Source organism: Notamacropus eugenii, chromosome 1 (assembly GCF_028372415.1).
Source record: "Notamacropus eugenii isolate mMacEug1 chromosome 1, mMacEug1.pri_v2, whole genome shotgun sequence".
NCBI lineage: Eukaryota > Metazoa > Chordata > Mammalia > Diprotodontia > Macropodidae > Notamacropus > Notamacropus eugenii.
Genome location: NC_092872.1, coordinates 312,619,271 through 312,644,836, shown reverse-complemented (window position 1 = coordinate 312,644,836; position 25,566 = coordinate 312,619,271). Strand labels below are relative to the sequence as shown.

The following is a 25,566-nucleotide window of genomic DNA, read 5'->3' as shown; positions in this document are numbered from 1 at the left end:
TCTCCTGACTCCTGCACTGGTGCTCTATCCATTGCACCATCTAGCTGCCCTATGCTAAAATAGGTATACGTAAAGCCATATATGCAACATTCATGGTTTCATATGCAACCCTCTTTTTCTCTCCCGTATATACAGAAGTATTCATGTTGATGACAGTTAAGTCCATAATAAAATATATCTTAAAAATTTTAAAATAATTTTTAAAAATTACATGGGAAGCAATGAGAAAGAAAAGTACAGACAAGGAACTTGGTGAGTTAAGTACAGAGCTGAGAGAAAGAATCCTCTGCTCCTTGACCCAGACTTCCACTGGGCCACAACTCTTGATTGGGCTGTGGAGTAAAAATACAAGTTATTTCGACCACTAGATGGTGCCAAGAGGCAATCTCTGCCCATTCCAGGATTCCTGGGTCAGTGCCTGAACGTAACAAGACAACCAGGTGGAATCAAAATATCTGCTTCTAAGCCTTATCCAAAACAAAGAAAAAAATCACACACACGTTCTCAAAAAACTGGAAACCTGGGCACAACTGTAGAACAGTTATCTCCTTTCGTAAGTCTATTTCTGTCTGTCTCTGTCCCTCCCTGTCTCTCTGACTCTGTCTCTCCTTCTGTTTCTTTCTGTCTCTGTTTTTCTCTTTGTCTCTGTCTCTCTCTGTCTGTCTTTCTCTCTCTCTCCCTCCTTCTCTTCCTCCCTCCCCACCCCTCTCTCTTGCAATCTTGCCTTTAGCATCCTTATGAATAAGTCAAAGTAGGTCAGATTGATAAATGGAGATACTTGACCCTCACAATAAACTAGTGGAATCACAGAATGTTTGAACTGGAAGGGAACACGGAGAGTTTGGCTAGTCATAGGATCTTGGGATCATGACATTAGTTGTTGAAGGGACGTCAGAGGCCATTTGGTCCAACTCCCTCTTTTTACAGCTAAGGACACTGAGGCCCAGAGAAATGAAGTGACTTGACTAAGGTCATACAGTTTAGCAGTAGAAGTGAGAATAGATCTAAGAGTTCATGATTCTTAACTCAGTGCTCTTTCTCTAAATAAAACTTTTTCTTTCTTTTTTTAAGTGAAATTATTTCTCTGAAAGTCTATAAATGCAAAATACAAAAGCTATGAAATCTCAGGATTGCTAGGACTTTCCAAAGGTCTTCTTGTCCATTACCCTTGTTCCAGGGGGATAGAGGGTCTTCCACTCAGCTACCAGTGCCTCTTCTACAAAATAAGTTTATATTTATTTTGTATGGACTTCTATGTATACGTGGTATACATTTCCTTCTCACCTTTGACTCCTGGAATCCTAATTTTCTTCAAGGCTCAGCTCAAGTATTACTTTCTTCATGAGGACTTTCTGGATTCTCCCAGCCCCACCCCACTATTAATGACCCTTCTACAAACTAAGTTAATAATTATTCTGTATATACTTATATGGATATATGACAGTGCAGCGGATAGAGTGCTGGGCCTAGAGTCAGGAAGGTGCATCTTTCTGAACTCAAATCTGGCCCCAGACACTTACATGACGGAAATAAAATTAGGATCTTTTGCTGTTTTGTTTTACTAAAAGTGCCTCTTCTTGAATAATTTGATTAAAGAAGATCTTTCTGACTGAATAATTTGATTAAAGATTGATGGGCCTGCCCATTATAGGAAGCTTGATTAGGGCACTTGTTCTATAGGAGGGTCCCAAGTACCTTTTGTTTTTTCTATTGAGGCAGTGGGTCAGAGGATTATGCCCTCTGGCTCTAAAAAGTGTACAAATACTCTGAAGTTGAGGTTTTACTTTGGGCCTTAGTTTTTGCAGGAAGGTTTGAGTGTCAGATGAGGACTCTACCAAGCTGCTTTAAGGAGACTCCTGGCTTTGAAAGTCCTGATGTCAGTGCTTCGCTCTCTGGTAACTATGGTCAGACAGCTGTACCTGTTTGTTGAATTATGGTCAGGTAGAGGAAGACATGTCTGTTCTGACTGGAAGTGTTTGTTTGGCCAGATGAGGACTCTGGGAAGCTCTAAAGGAGCCCCCAGCTTTGAAACCCCAGATGTCAGTGCTTCCCTCTCTGGTAACTATGGTCAGACAGTTGGGGTCCAACTGTCTGTTGAATTCAGACAGAGGAAGTCATGTTTGTTGATCATTGATTACTTTAGGGCTTACAGACTGGAAGTGTTCATTTGGCTAGGTGAAGATTCTGGGAAGCCACTAAAGGAACCCTCTTGGCTTTGAGAACCCAGATGTTGTGCTTCCCTCTCTGGTAACTATGGTTAAACAGTTGGAACTGTCCATTGAATTCATGTCTGTTGACTTAATTTCTCTGCATTTTCTTTGAAGTTTAGGGTGCTGACTCCCCTGAACTAACTGAATGATATACATGCTTGGTTAAAGGATTGATTAAAATGATTGTTAACCCCTTAAAAGTCTCCTTTCCTTTTATGAATGCAGATCTAAGAACCTGTGATTGCAGGTCCCCCAACTTACTAGCTGTGTGACACTGGACAAGTCAACCCCATTTGCCTCAGTTTCCTCATCTCCAAAATGAGCTGAGGAAGGAAATGGTAAACCACTTCAGTAATCTTTGCCAAGAAAACTCCAAATAATTGGACATGACTGAACAACAATATGTATACATGTTATGTCTCATGACAGAAGATAAATTTCTTAAGGTAAAGATATGTTTCATCTTTTTTTATCCCCAGCACCTACCACTGGCACACAGTAGGCACTTAATAAATGTTTCTTGACTGTTTGATCTTTCATATTCCCTGCCCTCAGCCCTCTCTCCTTCATATGCTCACTCTCTCTCTCTTTTCTCACATCCTCTCTCATTTGCTCTTGCTCTCGCTCTTCTCTTTTTCACCTTGTATAATGTAAATTTTTTTTCCCTATTTTTTTTTTTTGTGGTAATGACAGAAAGATCCTCCTTCACTACTGACTAGGGTCAGCATCATGCTCTCCTGGATTCCTCAGACTAATTGACTGGTTCCTATGTGTGTGTTGTTAATAAAAGTCTTTGGCTCAGTGGTTCTAACACCAACAATGCTGTGATTTAGATAGCATATGTAAATCTGAAGTATCTTCATCCCAGCTCCCATTCTAACTGACCAGTTGCCAGAACTAGGCTGGCTACATCTTTACCTCAGGGCTCTAGGAGCTCTCCTCTAGGATCAGGGTTTACTTCTTTTAATCCCATTGGCTCAAGTCCTCATCAGTAATGATCCCAAGATTATCCGTTGAGATAGTCAACCTTTAAGAAGTGTTTAGAAAGAATATTTACTAAGGTGGTACAGTAATACAAAACATCCCACCCTTAAAATCTATGTACCCTTGTATATATTATTCCAAGGGACAGTGGGTCTAAATTTAGCACCTGTGACTAAGGGGGTAACTCATAGTCTTTGTTTACTAGAAGTCCTTTTCTCCCATTTTTTAGGGTGCTCATGAATTCCCTTCAGGCATAATGTAGTCTCTTTGTTGGGTTCCATGTAGAAGTGTGAATTCTGTCTTTGGTTCCCAGTGATTGGGACATTTCCACCAGCTGGATGCCATTTAAGACATAAATGAAAGCTGCTGCTTCCTAAGGAAACAGTATTAGTATACCAAATGTGGTGGTGATGGCAGTGGAGAGCTGGGGCAGCTGTCATCCCAGGGGCGCTGTGTACTCTCTTTCCCAGCAGAAGGCTATGGCAATGACCCCAGTGTTGAGACGGTTTGGACAGTGAAGGCTATACTGCATGTTAAGTTTTATTACAATTCAATTTTCTTAACTGATGCCAAATTCCCAAGACTCACTGAAGCGTAGAGTCTAGATTTATTCAGCATTCTCCTGGGAATGCTCAATATAGATGTTTTGGACCAAAAGGAGTTCAAATCAGAACCAGCTAAATAAAAGTGGAGTTCATTCTGGATAATGTTCAGTGGTATTATAGATTTCAACTACCGTGCTCTATTAAGGGTGGAATGTTTCTAGATAGCATGAGGAAAAGACTTTTTATTTCCATTAAAATATCTTGAAACTCATTAGAAAAGAGCTGTTGGCAACAGTGTTCAGTAGATTGCAATTAGCAGAAAGGGACAGTAACATGTCCAGGTTAAAAAATCATAGGAGCTACTGTCTTTTAGATCACTTAGACTAATAGCCAAGGGTGTTTACAGAAAACCTTTGCAGATTAAACAAACATCATTCATGATTTGATCTATGTAGTTCCCACATTGGACCACTGGGAGGTGACACACAAACTCTTCTCAGGGTTGTAGCTGATAAAAAGGCAGTGTTCAGAGGAACTTCTTTCATTCTTTCAAGGAACAATCAATAAATTTTAAAAATTACTTTGAATCGATGATCGATATGAATAAACCATACCTTAAAATAGATATAATACATAATAACATTTTTGTAAATAAAATGTTAACATAAATATATTAAATAGTTAATATATAATTCATTACATGTAAATATGATATTATATATATGTATATACATATACATACATGAAGACACACACCACAGTCTTCTGGGGAGCTAGGTAGTACAATGGATAGAGCAATCGACCTGGAGTCAAAAAGACCTGAATGCAAATTTGACCTCAGATACTTACTAGCTGTGTGATCCCTTGGGGAAATAATTTAATCTGTTTGCCTCAGTTTCTACAACTGTAAAATGGGGATAATAAGAGCATCTACCTTATGGAGTTGTTGGGAGGATCAAATGAAAAACGATTTGCATGGTGCCTGGCAGAAGTAGGCACTATATAAATGCTTATTCCATTCTCTTCCCTTCTTCATGAGATAGACTAAAAGGAAGGAGAAAGGACTTCTACAACTGAGCAGCAGCAATAAGGAAAGTGTGTACTCAGCTCCAGCCAGGTATTAATTAGCTGAACTAGAAAGAATTAGTGGAATTTTTTCCAACACATGAAAAGATGTGAAAGCAGAAATGCAAAAGAAGGCCAATTTACAGAACAGAAGACCCTCTTTCCCCAACTTTCAGCCCCAACAACCATCATTTTCCTTTTTTTTTTTTTTTTTTGGTCTTAGAAACTGATAGATAGGAAGTAGAATTTCAGAGTTGTTTGCTTTTCTCTTTTTATAAGTGATTTGGAACACTTAGGAGTGTTCTTATGAGGTTATTGATAGCCTTTCTTCTTTTCAGAAGAGCCTCTTATTCTTACATAGTTGTATCAATTTCCTATATATCTTGGATACCAGACCATTATCAGTGAAATTTGTTGCAGAGGTGTTTCCCCCCAGTTGACCGTTTCTCTTGTAATATTAACAGCAATGATTTTTTTCCATAAAAACTTTTCAGTTTTATGTAATCAAAAATGTCCATTTTAATCACCTATGATAATCCTCTCCTTCCCTTATTTGGCTATTAATCCTTTCCCTATGCATAGTTGTAAAAGTATTTTCTTTCCTACTCTTCTGATTGGTTTATAATATGATGCTTTACTTCTATGCTGTCCATTTGAAACTTACCTTGATATACAATGTGATATGTTGATCTAAAACTAATTTCTGCCATACTGTCATCCCTATTCTGCAGCAACTTTTATCAAGTAGAGAGGTCTTATAGCTTAGAGTCTTTGAATTTTCTTTGGAAGTATAATTTATATGGTGATATATGTGTGTGTGTGTGTGTGTGTGTGTGTGTATATATATGTACACACATATAAATATATACATATATGAGGTTGTAATTTTTACTACATTTGGAAGGACCCAATTACAAGCAACTAACTAAGTCCTTTATGTCATCTGCAGAAAGCAATTTTGTTTCTTCTTTATCCATGCTTATTCCTTTACTTTTTCTTGTCTAATTACTATATCTAGCATTTCTAGAAATATGTCAAATAACAGTAGTGACAATGAGCATCCTTGCTTCATCCTTGATCTTTTTGGGAAAACACTCTAGTGTTCTCCATTACAGATAATGTTGGCTCTTGGTTTAAAATGGGTATTATTTACTACATCAAAAAACAGGTCATTCTGGAAATTGAGAGGATATCCATCAATTGAGGATGACTGAACAAGTTGTGGTTTATGAATGTAACGGAATACTATTGTGGTATAAGAAATGACGAACAGGTGGATTTCAGAAAAACCTGGAAAGACTTATATGAACTGATGCTGAGTGAAGCAAGCAGAACCAGAACTTTGTACATAGTAACAGCCACTGTGTGTGAGGAATGATTTTGATGGACTTAGCCCTTCTCAGCAACACAAGGACCTAAAACATTTTCAAAGGATTCATGACGCAAAATGCCATCCACATCCAGAGAAAGAACTATGGAGTTGGAAGGCAGAATGAAGCAGATTATTTTCTCTTTTGTTATGTTTTATATTTCTCATGGTATCTCCCATTCACTATAATTTTTCCATACAACATGACTAATGTGAAAATGTGTTTAATGGGAATGGATGTGTAGTGCCCATATAAGACTGCATGCCATTGCGGGGGAGGGAAGGGGAGAAAATTTAAAACTTATGGAAGTGAATGTTGAAAACTGAAAACAAATAAAATAATAAATTTTGGGGGAAAATAAGTCACCTATTCCATGTTTTAATTTTTTTAATATAAAGGGGTGTTGGATTTTGTCTAAAAACTATTCATCACTTATTGATATAATCATTTTTATTGTTTTCATTATTCAAATATGGTCTATTAAGTTTAACATTTTCCTATTATTGAACCAAACCTGCAGTCCTAGTATTAGTTCAATTTGGTTATAGCACATAACTTTGAAATATATTATTGTAGCCTCTGAAATTATTTTATTTAATATTTGAACATTGATTTTAATGTCTTGATAACTTATGCTTTACTCTGTACTTAAAGCCCACCATCTTCTTGCCAAGAGAAGGCAGTTGTATCTTACCAAAAATCCTCCAGAAGTCAAGATTTTTCATTGCATTTATCAGAGTTCTGATGTCTTTCAATGTTTTTTTCCATTGTTCTCTTGGTTTCATTTGCTTTGCATCCATTCATATAAGTTCTATACAGTTCCTTAGAGCCAAATCACATTCCATGATATCCATATACCATCATTTGTTCAGTCATTTATTAACAGATGGGCACCAACTTTGTTTTCACTTTTTCTCTACTGCAAAAAAAAAAATGTAGCTATAAATATTTTGGTGTACATGAGACCTTTTCCTCTGTCATTAACATTTCGCCTAGTAGTGATGTTGCTGGCTCATAGTATGTACAGTTAACAACTTTTTACCAGTATACTAAAATTCCAAGTTGTTTTTGAGAACAGTTGGAATAATTTACAATTCTACCAATACTGCATTAGTATCTCTTCTCACAGCCCCTCCAATATTTAGTGTTTTGAACCCCAGATTCTGTATACAAAATGGCTACGTGGGCAGTTGCAGAGCCTTAGTAAATGTACTAAAGCAAGCCAGCACTAAAAATAGGGTGAAGTCACAAGCCGAAGTCGCAGGGACCTGAACCCAGAACCAAGCTGTTAGCTTATCAGAACAGAGGCAGGATGTGGAACCTGGCTCCAGTCACACATGCATTAGAGCACTGGGAGTAACATGAGGAGCCAAATAAGTGCCAAGATGACTGGATATTGGCAAGCAAGGACCCTGGCATACACAGGAGGGGCTGCTATACAGGTTCTTAAATCTGCTTTTCTAAAAGGAAAGCAACTTTTGAGAGGTCAGTAATCCTTTTTAATCAAGCACATATCATTCACTCAGTTCAGGGGGAAAAAGTCAGTACCTTGAACTTCAGAGAAAATACAAACAAATTATAAACAGAAAGACCAACAGACAGGGCTTCCAACTGTCTGACCATAGACGGTACATACATGGTTACCAGAGAGAGAAGCACCAACATCTGGGTTTCAAAGTCAGTGGGCTCATTAGCCAGAGTCTCACCTGGTTTAATCACTGGAACACTCTCCCAAAGATTGAGCTCCAAAGTGAAACTTCACCTCAGAGTATATATACACTTTTCAGAGCTGGAGGGCATGATCCTCTAGACTCAGTGCCTCATTACAAATTAACAAAAGGTATCTGAGGCCTTTAATGGGCCAGGAAAATCTTTAACTCTTCCTCCCACCCACCATTAACCTTACATTCACATTACATTGGTCACCAAGGCCAGAAGACCTGAGATCAATGTTAACTCCAGTATCCCACTGGGGCCAGGTACAGATTCACATGTCCTATAACTCTACCACGAAATTATCTCCTAAAAGTGCTACTCAAGTGGTAACCTACCTGTCAATTGTGGCTCTCCAGGTCATTTTACCATCTCATTGTTACCTCCTTATGCCTTGAAATGGACTAGGGACCTCCAGTTCAATGACTTCTTAGTACTTTGTTTTCAACCATTCCCTCCCACTCACCCCACACACATATGCACCCTTCTCCTTGTCCCACTATACTCCTCCTCTGCTCGACCTCCCCTTATCCTTTACCCAACACCAGCTGTGCCAGACAGATGAATTTGTTGTGATATATGTTACAATTACATCATTTCTACCCTGTGTTCTTCTCTAGAGTTATTGCTATCTGAAAGAGTACTGTAGTATGTGAGAAGATGATGTATAGCATACCAGCAGATACTCCCTTCTCCCTATGGCCCTCCTCTCCCAGGCCCTCCTCCACCTCCTCCCTTCCCATTCTGCTTTTCCCTTCATCCAGAAAGTTTTGTAACTAAGCTCCTGGTATGTTCCATTCCTTTCCCTCCTTAATTAATTCCTATTTGGTTTCAAGTCTCTCCTCACTTTAGCTCCCAATCCCACACAATGAACTGTATCAGAATCTGCATTTCCAGTCACTCTCCTCACTTCTGGTCCCTCCTGAGATTCTGGTGCCGATCACCTCTTTGGAATCCCAGCTCTGAATGCTTAACTGGTTTACGTGACCTTTCAGAGCTTCATTTCCTTCACCTGAAGATAAAGAGTCTAGTTCTCTCACAGGGTCGTTAACAATAACAACAGCAACAATTATAAAAATATAACAATAGTCATCACAATAGCTAGCACATTTGTAAGTGCTTTAAGGTTTATAAAGTACTTTACTCATGTTAACTCATTTGAACTTCACAACAACCCTGTCCTATTATCATTCCCATTTTACAGATATGGAAACATAGCGGTAAAGTGATTTTCACAGGGTTGCATGGTGATAATGTTTAATATAAAATTTTGGAATAATCTCTTTGTTCTCTCTGAAGCAAACTCAGAGAATGCCTCTTCCTATGTCAGCAAAAGCCAGCCAAAGCTGACTCTGCATTCCTTGGAGACCTTTAACCTATGACATATCTTGAATAATGGGTCTTTCCTTTGTATCTTATTATCTATAGACACATACTATGTTATGACATATCTTGAATAATGGTAAAGAAAATATAGACATCTTAGGTCATAATTTCTATTGAACATTGTTTGCCCTTTCCTGCATCAGTTATCTGTTTGGGGCAGGAAGCCTGCCACTTACTAGTGGTGGGATTTCCTTACCACCTGGGACATATGTTTACCCAGCTTGGAATCTCAAGACTTGACTGACATTGCTTTGTTAATTGTCTTGTCTTACTGAATTTATGATTTGCTTAGTTAAGAGAGTTTCCTCCTCATGGCAAAATGTATATAAGCCAGAGGATTTCTGCACTGGGTAGCCAGAACATTTCTGGCTCCATAATGCATTATGTAACTGTTTTCTTTATGGGGAATTGATCAATTAATTAATTAAATCATAAAATGTATGCATTTAGCCATGTTGCCTTTTCTTAACAAAGTTTTCAGGTCAACAATGGCTAACAAAAAGTGTCCAAGGCAGGATTCAAACTCAGGTTTTCCTGACTCCAAGTCCCCCATTCTATTCTCTGTACCAGCTAACTGCCATAACAATAATGACATTTTGAAAATAATATTAATAGTATCTGTCATTGACTGTTAAAACCTTCCCTGCCTCCATTTTCTCATCTGTAAAATGAGCTGGAGAATAAAACAGCAAATCACTGCAGTATTATTGCTAAGAAAACCCCAAAAGGGGTCACAAGAGTCAGACACAACTGAAAAAACAACTCAACAAACACAGCACTTTAAGTTTTACAAAGCACTTTCTATATGTTTATCTCATTTGCTCTCATTTTACAACTCTTAAATCACCACCTAAGAGAAAGTTTTCTTTAGCTTCTTTCCAACAGGAACAGGGGTCTCCTCTTTGTGAAGCCCACAGCTCTTAAGCATGTGGTAGTTATTCTGTAAATACACACGCTTGCACAAGTGAATAAGCCAACTCAGCCTCTGCTCAGTCAAATCACCAGATAGGATGCCCACCCAGGAACAGTACCACAGTCTGTTCCTGGAAGCTCTGGATACTTTTCCACTGAATATCAACAACTACAACAGCGACTATTTACAAAGCTCTTTAAGATTTGCAAATGCTTTCCCTGTGTTATTTCATTTGCTCCATACAACAACAACCCTGCAAGACAAGTGCTAGTAGTATCCCTATTTCACAGATGAGGAAACTGAGGTAAGAACAGCTAAGTGCCTTGCTTAGGGTCACACAGTTAGCAAGTGTCTGAAGTAAGATTTGAACTCCATTCTTGCCAAAGCCAGGTGCACTCATGTTTAAGAGTAAAGCCTGTGTGTTGAAGTCCTTGCAGTATAAACTTCAAGGTTATATCACTGACTTTCCTGTACCTTTTCCACTTACAACCTTGCAAACATCATGAAGCAGTTCATAAGGAATACATTTGATTCAATTAAGTTCAATTCAACACAATAAGCATTCAGAGCAATTTGGTAAATGCTAAGAACTGAAATGGGCAGCTAAGTAGAACAGTGCTTAGAGCCCTAGGTCTGGCATCAGGAAGACTTGAATTCAAATCCAGCCTCAGACACTTACTAGCTGTATGACCCTGGGCAAATCACTCAACCCTATTTACCTCTGTTTCCTCATCTGTAAAATGAGCTGGAGAAAGAAATGGCAAACCACTCTGGTATCTTTGCCAAAAAAACTCCAAATGGGGCCACCAAGTGTCAGACACAACAAGAAGTTCCTTTGAGCCTAGAAAGAAGTCTAGAAAGGTGTGCATTCTAGGCACAAAGGATGGCTTATGTGAATACAGGGAGGCAGTATTATTTTACCCAGGTTGGTTAGGTACTAAAGGTGAGGAACTAAATGGATGCTGGATCACAGCCCTCTTTTCCAAGAAATGCAGTGGACCTAGAAGAAGGTGTCTGGATAATTTCATCTAGTAGATCCTCTATGAAGGATTTATGGGAAAACAGAAACCCCACATGATGAGAGGGCATAGATGGGCTACAATTTGCACCAGATGAAGGATTCTATTTCTCAGTGAGATCATAGACCCATTGAATTACCAAATGTATTAAGGCAGTATGGCATTATGGAGGCTTACAGAAACAGAACCAACCTCAGAGTCAGAAGGAACTGCATTCAAGACTTGCCTTTGTCACCTGCTGGTTATGTGCCCCTGGGCATAACCTCTCAGGGCCCCCCAAAGACTTCAAGTTGCTGGGCAGAGGCTGATCTGTATCCAGGAGTTTCTTACACCAAAGAAATCACCAAAAAAAAATTAACCACCAGGTTTTGGAATTGTGAAGAGCACAGTTTCAGTAAAACGCAAAGCTTTTCTTTGGCTACCTTGGATTAATGAATGAATAGCAAATGAATGAATAAAAAAGAATTTATTAACTGCTTCCTATGCTATGTGTAAAGTCAGTACCTGCCTTCAAGGAGTTTACAAGGCATATAGAGTGGTGACTAGAGAGTCACTTTGGTCAAGAAAGCTGCAGGGATGGTGAACAGAGTTTTAGGGGATTAGATCAATACATGTCATCTAGTAATGATGGCACAGTTATTTGATCATTCTTTCAAAACTGGAACAGCACAGGTTCCTCCCAGAACATGGTTCGAGGGCTTAGGTAAGTGAAGGAAAGAATATGGAGACAAGACTCGCATAACTTGGCAAGATCATGGAAGAAATTATAAGAAAATGAAACCTGTCTGGAGCTTTTTCTGAAGTAGCAGTCTTGAATGGTCTTTTCTGCCCCAACCCCAACCCAACATTTGAGTCCTAAAGTTTCTTTTTGCTTCTTACTCTATACCTCCATAAGTCATACCACTCTCTACTCTCACCCCATCAGTAACCATCTGCACTGTCCCATATGGCTCCAGAGCAGAAATCAACATGGCAGTTCGACAGGACAAATTGAGGCATAAAACAAGGAATTAGCTTATCCAAGGTCACCCAGAGCATCAAGAGCTGGGTCATTTTAAGGGCTTCCTCACAGGTTGGATTTCACCATGAATTTCTATATCCATCCCTATCACCTTTCACTCTGACCTTAGATCACAGCATGTAATGACTTCCCACAATTCCAAAAGCTGACGGTTAATTTTTTTTCTATATCTGTGATTTCACTGGGTTTAGAAACTTCTGATGTGGAAACTCCCTCTGCCCACAGAGAAAAGCATCTGCTTTGCAACTTAGAGGCTTTGTGGGGCCCTGAGAAATTATGCCTAGGGTTATGTAGCCTAAAAGAGTTCAGAAAAATAGGAAAATAGAAATCCCAGCATCAGAAGGGTTAAATCTTCGGTGACTAGAGCCCAGGAGTGAACAGGGTCTCCTTCTTTCTAAGGCTTTATGCTCAGTGGCTGAGGAATGTCCCTGGAGTCATGCTTCATGGGAGCACAGCAACTCCGTAAGAATGGGGGAGGGAAGATGAGATCAGAAAGGTGGCAGACAGACAGAGAACCAGATAAGGGATCAGGACCTTTGAAAGGCTGCTAGGGTTGAGAAGCTGGGGTAGGGCAGAGGGCTTAGGCATTGGCCTAGATTTGCTGGAATAACCCCTAGCACAAAAATGGGATTGCTCTGCACTCTATATTTCCATTCCTGACCCACTCTCTGTTTCCTATGGCTAGGTTATTAATTACCTCAGCCACTGGAAAGAATGATTAACACTAACCTGTCAATAAACTGCCAGGATTCCAGTCTTTGAGTCACTTGCTCTACTCTGGGGAAGGAGGAGGGGAAAGAACCTATTCTTCTCTTAGTTTCTCTAATCAAGACTTGTCTGTAGAGCACACTCTTTTAAAAGATGCCCTAGGAAGGGAAGGGTATGTGGGGGAGTATGGGGCAGGGTGGATTTTTTTCAGTAAGGTGAACAGTGCTTCTGAGAACTGCCCAAGAAATCTGTATTCTGACAAAAAGCATGAGTTTTTACATTGAGGTAAGAATGCACTGGGCATGAGAAGCAGCTGGCAAAAGATTTTCTCCCAACATCTTAGTTCCCTTCTGCTTCTCAGTTATATTGGGGCTCTATCTCTTTTGCACAATATAGAAAATCTTCAAATTGAAAAAAAAGCTTCAGCAGTCATATGATCTCAATGTTATTAGTAGGCTGTATTTTCCCCACAGCCTCCCTGATAAGCATCTGTTTGAAGGTCTTTGAAGACAAGGAATTCACTACTCTCCAAAATAGTTCATTGGAAGACAATATGTTATAGAGGAAAGAGCACTGCTTTTTTTCTTTTTTTTAAACGTTGTTTTAGACTCAAATGCCAGAACACAAATACAGAATAGAGAAAAGAAACAAAAACATATCACAAATTTAAATATTGAAACTTAAATACAAAGTTAAGAAGAAAAAATGTCATGTGCATAGTAGAACATAAGAAATGATTCAGATTTTAGGCACTTAATAAAGTCAATTAAATTAAACAACTGCCTATTAAGCACCTATTATGCAGAAGCCATATGTAGGGTTTACAAAGACAACAGTGAAAGACTCTCCTTGCTCTCAAGGAGCTTATATTTTTGTCAGGGATATAAAGAAGTAAACCTAGAATTTGAGGAGCAGGGGAGCCTAACAACTAGGGAAACTTCCATTGTTGCCTGAACGAATGACTTCCAGTGCCTGCTTCATGTTCTCATGTAGGGTTGTGCTGGAGAGTGTTGAAGAATGAATGCTGGATCTAGAGTCAGAGGACCATGATGGTGGGCAAGACACTTGAGTTTCACTCATCTGTAAAATGAGAGAATGAACCACCCTCTGAGTTCTCTTGCAGCCCCAAGGCTATCATCCTGAGACCTCTACAAAGCTAACTAGGAGACAAAGTACACTGGAGGTAGAGTCAGATGTGGGTTTCAATCCTGGCACTGTGTGACCTTGGGCAAATTATTTCACTTCTCTGAATTCCACTTTCCCCATTTGTATGTAAAAAAAAAAACCAAAAAACAAAACTTGCTATAGGCCCCAGTGGCTGGGGGTGCTATACCTTTTTCCTCTTCACGAATAAGATAGCTAGGTGATGCAGTGGATAGAGCACTGGGTAGGGGATCAGAAAGATTTGAGTTCAAATCCAGTTTCAATCCCTGGACAAATCACATAACCTCTGTTTGTCTCAGGCTCCTCATCTATAAAATGGGGATAGTAATAGTACCTGTCTCCCAGAGTTGTTGTGAGGATCAAATGAGATAACATTTGTAAAGTGCTTCACTATGTGAAACCTGGCATATAACAGTAAGTGCTATGTAAATACTAGTTATTATTAATGAGCCTTTCTCATCTCTGAACCTAAGCACTTGTTTTAGTTATAGGTGAGGTTACTTTTCCCACCACACTCTGGCCACATTCTGGAGCCCCATGAAAAACTTAAAGCCTAAATTTGGCTCATCTATAAAATATAAATGTAAAATAATACAAATATAGATAATAATTACAATAATATAAAATATATTATAATATAAAATATAAAGTGGCAAGGAACATATAATGTGAATCAGGAATGGGGCAACTATTTATTTCTTCTACACAAAAGAAATGATAAATCAAAAGATTCACAAGTGTGTACTGACAGAGACTTATAATCGGATACTTGTAGGTTATATTAACTTATAGCTACTGCTCTAGGAAGGTTGAAACACACATCAGAATATGAAGCAGGTTGTAGAGATACTGAATAGGTGGTTTACATTTCCCTCAACTCCTCACTTTCTAAGTGATTCTCTCTGGGCACTGAGCTTCTCCCCCTTTGGGAGGTCATCCTCTACCGAGCAGAAACTTCCCCTTGCCACTGGTCAGCCCCAACCAAGTGACTCAGTTTTCCACTAATTCTAGTAGCTTCTTGTCCTGTCCTTCATGGTCTTCATAATATGATCCAGAATCTTCAACCTCTCAAACTCATAAGGTTGCTTCCAAGACAACAGATGTCCAGCTAAGGATAGGTGTTTGGTCACCTATACTCAGTAAAGAAATTTTTAAAAAGAGGCAGCTGGAGACCTAAGGTCCAAGTTCCCCTAAACTCACAAATGTGCTCTGATGTGCTCAAAATTTGCAATTCCTCTCAAGATGGGAGAAGGACACCAGCCCTGTGGCACTGCTCCCTCACTTTCCCAGGCATAGGCTTGAAAAGTCTTGATATGATCTGCACATGGGAAGAGAAGAGAGTGGCAGTGTGGGCTACTCCCTTTTAAAGGTCTACTGACTCAGCAGCATTTCCTATTTAGTGGCCAATAGGGGAGTTTCTTCACCATCTCAAAGTACAAGCCCTTCACATATTTCCTTGGAGTACCCATACATTGCTCCATGGTGAAATCTTCATAGATATAATTCTCCCATATGCTCCTCCCTGACCCCATATGTAATTCTTTAAAAAAAAACCCAAAAAACCTATGATTTCTTTAGTATCTGGTTGACAGCTGTTCTACAATTAGAAAGTTGCCTCCTATGCTAAGAAATCAAGTGATTTACCCACTATAAAAAAGCTAGAATGTGTGAAGAGTCTGAACTTGAAACTAAATCTTTCTGATTCAGAGGCAGAATCTCTATCCACTGGATCCTTAAGTTACGATTGCCATAATAACGATCATAATTATTAAAATTATTGATTTACTTAATTATTGAGTTAATTATTAATACATGATTCATTATAAAATATAGAGACAGATTAGATTACCTTTAAGGTCTCTTCTAGATTTAAATTTTATATTCGCCTAGAAGGCAGTCTAGAAGGTTGGGTTTCCAGATATATGGGGATATTACTACTCCCCCTCTCCCTGACCCAAAGTGCAAAAAATGAAGGTGACCATCCTATAGAACAACAGATAAATGTTAAATTGCTTCCCAAAGCGGGCTAGCCCTGTCTCTCATCCTCCATGGGTAATGACCCACTGAGAGCAAAGAAAACCCACTGAGGGTTCCTCAGGATGCCATGCAGTTTGAGGTAGTGCTTCCCAAGTTTCAACCAGGGAGTCATCCACCCACTCTCCCGTTACTTTTTGTCATGGTCTCTACCTAGTCCCTCAACCCTGTCCCTCACATTCCTAGTGGTACAAAGAGTTAAAAGGCTGGTGTTTGCTGAGATCACTTCCTGTGCTTCTTTCGGAGGGCTGGCCAACAGCTCTCTCCCTTTAAGGAATGGGAGGGGGTTTAAGAGGAGAGAGGGAGCAAGAGAAGCTGAGGGGGAGGAGACAGAGAATGGGAAAGTGTTGAATGGAGAATAAAGACACTTTTTGCCATTGTGAACTTAGTCCTGGGGTAACACTCTCCCTGCCATTTATTTCACTGCCACACTGCAGGGTCCCCACCTCACCACCGACTGGAGAAAAGAGCAGAAGTAGAGGAGGGTGCATGAAGTGTATGAGCGCGACCAGTCTGGTACCACCTACCCGGTCAGCAGCAGCCTGGCTCCAAGGCAGATCCTCTGGTCTGGCTGCTTCTCTGAAACCCGAAAATTTCCTGAAGGAAGAGAGCGGGTAAGCTCGCCTACACCCTCTTCTTAACCTCTAGGGGCCCGGGAGAATCACTGCCTGGGTGCGGGTGGTACACGACCGACGGATCAGGGGAAGGGATGGGCACCCCTTTAGCCACGCAGGTGATCCGACACCTGAGCAGGTGTCTCCCACCTGAAATCTGGCTCCTCCCCTCCTTGGGAGTATATCTAGGAGCTTCGTTGGGTTTCCGAAAGTGAATAGGGGTTTGGTGCTTTTTTTGATGGATTGGGGTGGGGGGGGGGAAGAAACTTGACTTTGGAATTCCCTCTATCCGACTTCTCGGAGGAAAGAGCGCCTCAGGCATGCAGACTCCTACGGCGTAGCCCTCTTTTCTTTCCAGCCTGTGGACCCTTCCCCCACCCCTACTCCTGCCCTTTTTGCCAACTACCATCCCCCACCCCGACTCCCACACAATCCTAGGTGGTAAACCTGTTACTTTGGTGTTTCTCCCAGGAAAGCAGGAACCAATCAAGCATATGGGAAAACAGGTTGGACAATAGAGTGATTCGGGAACCTGATAGGTGGGGAGATTCAGCTTTGATTCTGGTTAGGTCCAGTAAAGAATAGAAAGAGTTCACCGTGAGGGACCGACACAGGCGGAGTAGACCCCCATCCCAGTCGCCCCTCTCCAGTGACTTCGCTTTTCAGGTGCTCACAGAATTCAGGTGGGTTTCATGAGAGCAACTTCTGGCACAGTTTTCCTCTGATCAGACGTCTCTCTGTCCTACAAAATTCCAGAATAAAACTGTTTGCAGAATAGATTCTTTCTAGCCTTGTTTTGGTGTGAGTTCTGGTGACTGCTCTCCAATGGGAAAGTTAGAAAGATGTCTGCTTTGGTGGAGAATTTGACTCTATTTTCTCAGTGATAATTCTGACCCAGTTGAGTTATTGGGGAAAAAAAAAAGGGACTCTTCCCCAATCAATTAATAAAGATTGATTAAGCACCTACTATGTACCAGCCACTGAGCTAAGTACTGGGAATACAAAAAGGAGGGAAAGACAGGCACTAGAATTAAGAGGTGCACCTGGTGTCTAATTTTCTGGATGAGGAAGAATGGTCCCATGGAAGCATGCTACTGGATTTGGAATGACAGGTCTTGGGTTCAAATTCAGCCTTAGCCTGAATAAGGATTCTCTGTGTGATTTGGGACAAGTTAATTAAAATCTGTGAGCCTCAGTTTCCTCATCTAAAAAAAATCATTAGACAAGGTGGGCTCTAAGGTCCTCTTCCCTTAGCAATTAGGTGGTACAATAGATTCTTCGGGGACCTGGAAGTCAGGAAGAACCTCAGTTCAAATTCTGCCTGGGACACTTAGCTGTGTGACCTGAGGCAAGTCACTTAACCTTTCTCTGCCTCTGTTTCTTCTTCTGTTTAAGGAGATATTGGTACCTACTTCATCTGGTTTTTGTGAGGATCCAAATGACGGAACATCTATGAAGTGCTTTGCAAAGCTTAGAGCACTATGTAAATGTTAGCTATTGTTATCATGCCAGATCTAAATCTATTATCCTGTGACTATGGCAGAGAATTTTTCTTGTCCTCCTCCAAGAATCACCAGTCTGTGAGACAGCCTTAATTCCTTTGTGGAAACAGGACACCAACTTCCACACTCAGACCCCATAGTACTTTCCCCAGGAACATATTTCCTTTACCTCTTTGTGTTTATCTTCTAGATTCTGCTACTGTGTGTTTATTTTCCTACTAGACTGTTCGCTTCTTGAGACCTGGAGAGAATAATACTAATAAATAGCTAACATTTATATAACATTTACTATGTGTCAGGCATTGTGCTAAGCAATTTACAATTATTATCTCACTTGATCCTCACAACAACCCTGGGGGGTGGGTGCTATTATTATCCCCATTTTACAGATGAAGAAACTGAGGCAAACAGGTGAAGTCACTTGACCAGGGTCACACAACTAGAAAAGTGTCTGAGACCAGAATCAAATTTTAAACTGTTCATAAGATGGCAGGGCCTTTTTCTTGGTTGTGCCCAGCTGGGAAGGCAGTTAGAGGTTGTGGCAGGTGGACCATTATCTGGGCCCACTAAGTAATCATAGAATCATAGATTTAGAGCTGGAAGAGAATTTATAGGCCATCTAGGATGAGGAAACAGAGGAAAGAGTTTAAATCCTTGACCAGGATCACACAGCTAGTAAGAGTGTGAGACAGTATCTCAGCTGCTGTCTTGTTGACTCCAGGTCCTATACTTTATCCACTGAACCACCAAGCTGCCTATCTGGAAAGGACCTTAGAAGCCATTTGTACAATGCCCTCCTTTTTCTTTTTTTTAACAGATGAAGAAACTGAGGCTGTAAATCCAACATTTTATCCACTGTTGGGACCATGGTTTCCCTGCCACCCTTCAACATAGTTCAAGACCTACCTCCTCCAAAAGCCCTTCCCAATTTATCTGGTTATGATCCTTTTATTTACCCTATGTCCTCTCAGCATTTAAGTAGGTTGAGAATACTACATTGATTTATACTGTGTTTAAATCATTCTCTTGTTTGTCACCTGTGCTTATTCCATGTGCCCAGACTTGAAGGCTGGATACCTGGATTCAAATCCTAGCACAGTCACTTCCTATTCAATTCATAAAGGGAATGATTCAATTCCTAAGATCCTAGATACAGAGCTAGAAGAGACCTCAGTGGTCATCCAACCCCTTCCTTTTACAGAGAAGAAAACTGATACCCAGGGAGATAAATGATCCACCCAAGGTCATGAAACTTGTAAGCATTAAATGTGGAATTTGAACTCAGATCCTATGACTCCCAGGAACCAGTAAAGCTCTCTGAACCTCATTTTCCTCATCTTCAAAATGAAGTGACTGAACATACTAGCTTTATGATTTTAGACATGTCACAATCGCCAGTGTGAGACGTAAGTTTCCATCTCTGTTATCTGTTGGAAGTACTAAGACAGCTTAATTGACAGTTATTGTGAGGAAGGTGTTTTGCAAACCTTAAAATGCTATAGAAGTGTGAATCATTATTAGTACTACTATTATCACTACTGGATTGTAAAGGGCAGCTAGGTGGCACAGTGTATAGAGTGCAGGAAGACTTGAGTTCATACCTGGCCTCAGACACTTTGCTAGTGGTGTGACCCTGGGCATGTCCCTTGACTCTGTATGCCTCAGTTTTCTCATCTGTAAAATGAACTGGAGAAGGAGATGGCAAACCACTCTAGTATATTTGCCAAGAAAACTCCAAATAGGATCGTGAGGAGTCAGACTTGACTAAATGGCAACAACCCTAGTAGGATACAGCAATATTCACTTTCTTTCTCCAAAACTGGAAGATGTGAATCAAGTGCAGTTCATGTTTTGGATAATGATATTGAGGACAACTACATTTAAGGATGGTACCATAATTTAAGAAACAGAGACAGAAGTGGCCCTTGCATTGAGTGGATGAGCAGATAGTGATAGTGGTAAGTTTTCTGAGAGAAAGACTACCTAAAAACTGTCCATAATGGAGTCCAATACAATGACTCTAAAGTTCCAAGTCCATAAAATTGGTGAGATGTTGGCATGATGGAAAGAACCCTACATATGGAAAAAGAACAACTAGATTCAAATTCTGACTCTGACATATTCCTCTGTGACCTTAGGCAAGTCACCCAACCTCCCTAGGACTCAGTTTCCCCTGTAAAATAAGGTAGTTGGATTAGATGGTACCCAAATTTATGGTTCTGGGAGCTGGTTTAAGAACTTACAGTTGCCTGAGATTACTTATAGTTGCTCCTGGAGTCAGAGGGCCTGAGATTCAAATCTCACATCTAGTTTTCTCAGGGTATATTAATTGTTCTCTCTCTGGAGGAAAAAAAAGGAGAAGATCCTCAGCTTATGTATTCCCAAAAGTTTGTAAAAATGGATCGGAAGTTAATTCTATATCCTACCTGGAATGGGCCAAAGACCCCATATTTTTGAGATAATCTCCTTTTCCCTCACTCCCTATCTGAAAATTGACCTTGGAATTGTCATAAAAGGCCTAGTTATCCCCTTCTGGGATTTCAGATCTCAAGGTACTCCAAAGCAGGTCTCTCTGGTTTTTATCTGTATATCACTGCCATGAGAGGATTGAACTGAGAATCAGAAGAACTGAATTCCCCCTCTCTCTCACACCCAGCAGCTCAGCTTTCTTTGCAACGTTCCATTTTCTTCATCTATAAAACCAGAAGAATTTTCTTTGTTCCTTATCTGCATCATAGGGATGATTTACACCGGAATGAGAAAGCCTAAAAAGTGCTTTGAGTCTAATTTAGAATTTAGATGCTATTTAGAAATAGCAGGTAATTCAGAATGTGAAAAGAGGAATGTTTAAATTGTTTTTACATATAATTGGGGAGAAAGTAAAGTATTAAATAAATAAAAGAAATGAGCAGGTATTTTAGTTTTAGTATCATGTACTTTAGAGGAATCATGCGAGCCAGTAGACTTCAAGTAATGTAGGATGGCCTCCCACTGCTGGAGCAGCAAAGTGCTTTAATGGAAAGAACAAAATGTGGGGTCATCTGAAGACCTTGATTCAAGGCTCCAACTCTGCCACTGCCGAGCTGTGTGACCAACTACCTGTTCTCTCTGTGCCTTGGTCAGCTTGTCTGGGAATAACAAGACCTTCTTTGCCTAGGGGTGGCATGTGGATTAAACAAGATGACTGGATTTGGAGAAGGAAAGGACTTTAAGCATTTCTTAGCATAGCCTCTACATTTTACAGATATAAAAATAGAGCTAAAAACATTACAAAAATCAAAAAGCATTACTTGTTGACTGGTTCTTGCAAATAAGCCTCTGCCAGGGTATCAATGGAAAGGTGTTAGTGCAAGGTGACTCAACTGATGAAGCTGAACTTTCCTGTCACTTCCTAGACCCCCTGCCTCACAGTTGTTATTCATCCATCCCACTCACTTCTGTTGGAAGAGCCTCAGGGATTCAGTGGCAGGCAGCTTGACTCACTTATAATCTGTTTTAAAAACCTTCCATTCACACCACATGCCTTGGCAAGCCTTGGCGCCCTCAGGAATGGTCTCTACTGTTCCTCTAAGCAGAAAAGGATTAACTGGGCTACCGGATCTGGGGCAGAGCAAAGACGTCATGAAGATATTTGGTAGAGAAAAGCACCCCATGATGTCTGGGTGTATGTCCAAACATCTTTCCTAGAACGACAGTATGTTGGGGAATTTGGTTCCAAGAGTTACCCAGTATTTTGATGGTTTTGTGTAATCTTCACCATTCTCTTGAAATTTACAAAGTGAAACTGACAAGTGATAAAGAGTAATTCCAGTTAGCTAAGCACTCTCTCTCTCCCTCTCCCTTCTCCTCTTTCCCTTTCTCTCTTATAGATGACTCAAAAACAATGACTCTTGTTTGGGGATGGCTACTTTTAGAGGTCATTCTTAGCTGTGTGTGCCATAGTTGGGAAAAAATACTGAGTTGAGAGTCAGGAATTCAGGTTCTCGGTCCTGTTTCTGACAGTTGCTGTGTAACTTCAGGTAAGTCACCGCACTTCTCTAGGCTTCAATAAAATATTCAGAGTTTTGAAACAAATGACCTCTAAGATTCTATCTCTTTGTTTGTATGCAAGGAAAACTAAGTAAACAAAGGGGAAGAAAAAAATCAATAAAGTTTTGTAGCCACGCTGGATTCCCTGAGAGATTCTGTTTTGTCTCCTCAGCTCTGATTCCAGTTCAGAGAAAGTGATGTTTTGTTTGTGTCTCTTGTCACCCTGCCCATTCCAGTTGGTCCTAGTCAGTCCCAGTCCTTCAAGGTAGAGATTGCTATGAAGTCACAATGTTGAGATTGTTTGGGGGTGATGCAAGTGGCTTTGCTGGGGCCTGATCCTTCTTCTTGCATTCTCTGTGAGTTCAAACCCTAAAGGATCAGGCGCCAGATGCCAATAGTTTAATAATTATAATAACAATTGTGAGAGGCTGCCTGGCATGGCTAATTGTGAGCTGCCTACCCACCCTCCTCCCCTAATCGGGAAGACTATGTGCAAATCTCCTCTGACACACCCCCAGGAGCTATTGAGCTTTGGTGCCCCAGGCTACTCTTGAGAAAGGAAAGTCACAAAGAACATTTAATTTTGTGAGATACTGGGCTAGTAGATTAACCTTTTAGTGTCCCAGGCAACTTTATAAAGAAAAGTCACAAAGCAGATACTGATCTGTATTAGTAAAAGGAGTTTCCATACCAGGAGTTCTCCATACTATATATCATAGGGCCAGTCCAAAAGAAAAAAAAAGCCCAAAACAAAACTCAAGAACAAGCCCAAGCCATTTGTACTTTATGGTTTTGGAGGCAGTTATTAAACTGCATTAGCAGTGGAAGGATTACTCCATCTGTCTCCAGGTTGGACTAGGTGACTTCTGAGTCCTTTCTGTGTAGTCCTATCTATGTATAGTACCAAGACTTTTCTATAATGACATTCTAAAGCACCATGTAGAAGATCTTATTTGCCTTTGATTTGCTATTCCAAAATAATAATAATCAAATTATTCCCAAAGCTGAGGCCAAAGGAGGAAAAGGGCATTTCTACAGTGTTGTAAAATTGGTGATGGATCCATAACCAAACCCTTAGAAACTCACTGACCCATCACGGTACCACCTGAGCAACAGGGCACATGGAAGCTAGTTTTCCCCAGGCCAAGCAGCTATTAGCAACAGGAAGAGAGATACTCAAGCCCCAGTGATGGATAGAACCTCTAGTGCTCCCATCCTCCATCCCCCTGGCATCCCTCTTTACTTCTTAAAGTTCCTCTCATCTGTCCTGATATTCTTCCTCATTCTCTCACCTGAACCCAGGCTTTTCTGAGATGGACAGAGCCTGAGACTTGGAGTCAGGAAGATCTGAGTTCAAATCCTGTCTCAAATACTTATGTGACCATAAGCTGTGTGCCTAATCATTTAACTTCAGTCTCCTCAACAGTAAAATGGGGATAATAAAAGTACCCTTCTCCCAAGACTGTTGTATGCTATGAGTTAGCGTATGTTAAGGGTTTTACAAACCTCAAACCACTATATAAATATGATCATAACTGTTGTTATTATACCTTGCCTACAAATTTCTATGACCCAGAGAAATTTAGATAAATCCCAGAAAGGAGGAAAATTTTTTGTAAATCTTAAAACATTATAGAAATGTGAGCCCTGGGCCCTTAACAGACTCAGAACTGCTAATGGATTTGTTAGCATTCCTATATCTCCAGACGCTGCATCAGAGTATCTAGCATCTCCTTGGCCTGTTTCCTTGCCTAGCGGAGAAAAGCAGAATCTGTTTATGGAAATGGGATGAAGTTAGCTGACTGCCTATGGGAAGAAGTAAAACTCTTTCATGAAGGAAAGAGGCCACTTCTTCCTTTAATCTGACTCTCCATCTGAAACTTATCATTTTGCTAAAATTCTGTCACATTTAACTTTTAATTCTTTTTTTTTCAAGTTTTGTTGGGGGTTTTTTTTTACACCACAGTCCCTTCCAGTGACTTTCTCCCACAATTGAACTCTCCCTTAAACCAAATTAATACAGTTAAAGTAAAACAAATCAATATATTGACCATGTCTGAAAAATGTATGCCTCACTCAAAAAGCTATAAGCCTACTGCTGACAGGCATCCTTCACTGTCAGTCCTCTGAAGTCACCATTAATCACTACATTGATCAGAGTTCTGGAGTCATTCAAGTCTTTTGCTGTTGTAATTTTTCTGAAGGAGATCTTCCCTTGTTCCCCATCTCTCCCTCTCCTCTCCCTTAACTCCAGTACCTTCCCTCTGAGATTATTTTCCATATGCACTGTCATGGTTATTTGTATATTATCTTCCCTATTAGAATGTTACCTCCTTGAGGGTGACTGGGTGGGTTTTTTTGTCTTTCTTTGCATTCCCAGCACTTTGCACATAGTAGGTGCTTGTTGACTGAGTTTTGATTTCTTGGGCCATAGTTAGCTATCATAATGGGAGGTGGGACTGAGAATGATTTTATAAGCCTAATAGATTTTTCTCTAGTCTCCTCTTCTCTCACCACCTTTTCTTTTGCCTGAGTCTCTTCCAAGTTTCTTTAAGCTTTACCCTCACTTTCTTTTCTGTGTCCTGGTTTCCAGGGTTCCTTGGTATCTCCTCTCATTGCAGAAGATAGGAGTGTATCATTCACCATGTCGGAGACTGGGGTGGAGAATGGGACATGTGTGAACTGGCAGAAACGTTGCCTTGCCCTGGAGACCCAGCTCTTTCAGTTCCGTCTTCAGGCCAGCAAGATTCGGAAGCTATTGGCTGACAAGGTGAGTCATGGAGGGCCACAGAACTGACCAATCAGATCAACACGTTGTTTGCTAGGAAGTACCTGTCCCTATGGCCAAGAGAAAAATGAGTCCAGTTCCCTACAATGGAGGGGACAGGCTGGGAGGGGACTAGAGAGAGCTGAGGAAGACATAAATTTAATAAGAGGATTTTTCTGACTATGCAGAGCCAAACAAACAAGGATTATGAATAAAAAGTGCAAATGTCAAAGCAATTTCCTGTGTTTAGCCATTCTGCTTCCTCATCTGGCATGAATGTATCTGGGCATTTCATCCCCAGTGCCCCTTCTCTTCCTTGGCCTCTCCTTGTTCCAGGCAACAATGACTGTCCCCTTGTTGTGGGCACAGACTTCCCCAAACAACAGAATTTTAGAGTCAGAAGGGATCTATCGCTGCAACTATCTCTCCCAACTCATACCTGAAGAAATTCCCACTACAACATGCCTTATGTGGTCATTCAGACTCTACTTGAAGGTCCCCAGTGAAGGGGAACCCACTACC

General features: G+C 40.4%; 3 protein-coding genes across 7 annotated transcripts in view; 1 reads left to right on the top strand and 2 right to left on the bottom strand.

The window, feature by feature from the left end:
• The window catches only part of TMEM229B (transmembrane protein 229B), a 112,794-nt gene extending 96,055 nt beyond the window's left edge, over window positions 1-16,739 (bottom strand). Inside the window, exon 1 of the mRNA XM_072629538.1 lies at window positions 16,660-16,739. The gene's annotated coding sequence lies outside the window, so the exon portion shown is untranslated. The remainder of the gene's footprint in view (window positions 1-16,659) is intronic.
• Window positions 6,607-25,566, bottom strand: part of PIGH (phosphatidylinositol glycan anchor biosynthesis class H) — a 91,300-nt gene continuing 72,340 nt past the window's right edge. Inside the window, exon 7 of the transcript XR_011971781.1 lies at window positions 6,607-7,093. The gene's annotated coding sequence lies outside the window, so the exon portion shown is untranslated. The remainder of the gene's footprint in view (window positions 7,094-25,566) is intronic.
• PLEKHH1 (pleckstrin homology, MyTH4 and FERM domain containing H1) overlaps window positions 16,650-25,566 on the top strand; it is a 67,166-nt gene continuing 58,249 nt past the window's right edge. For 3 of the 5 annotated variants that reach the window (XM_072629521.1, XM_072629522.1, XM_072629518.1), the window contains exons 1-3: window positions 16,650-16,746; window positions 22,118-22,267; window positions 24,871-25,047. In XM_072629521.1, the coding sequence (XP_072485622.1) occupies window positions 24,922-25,047 (126 nt within the window). In that variant the 5' untranslated portion in view covers window positions 16,650-16,746; window positions 22,118-22,267; window positions 24,871-24,921. The other 2 variants (XM_072629519.1, XM_072629520.1) reach the window with 2 other exon arrangements.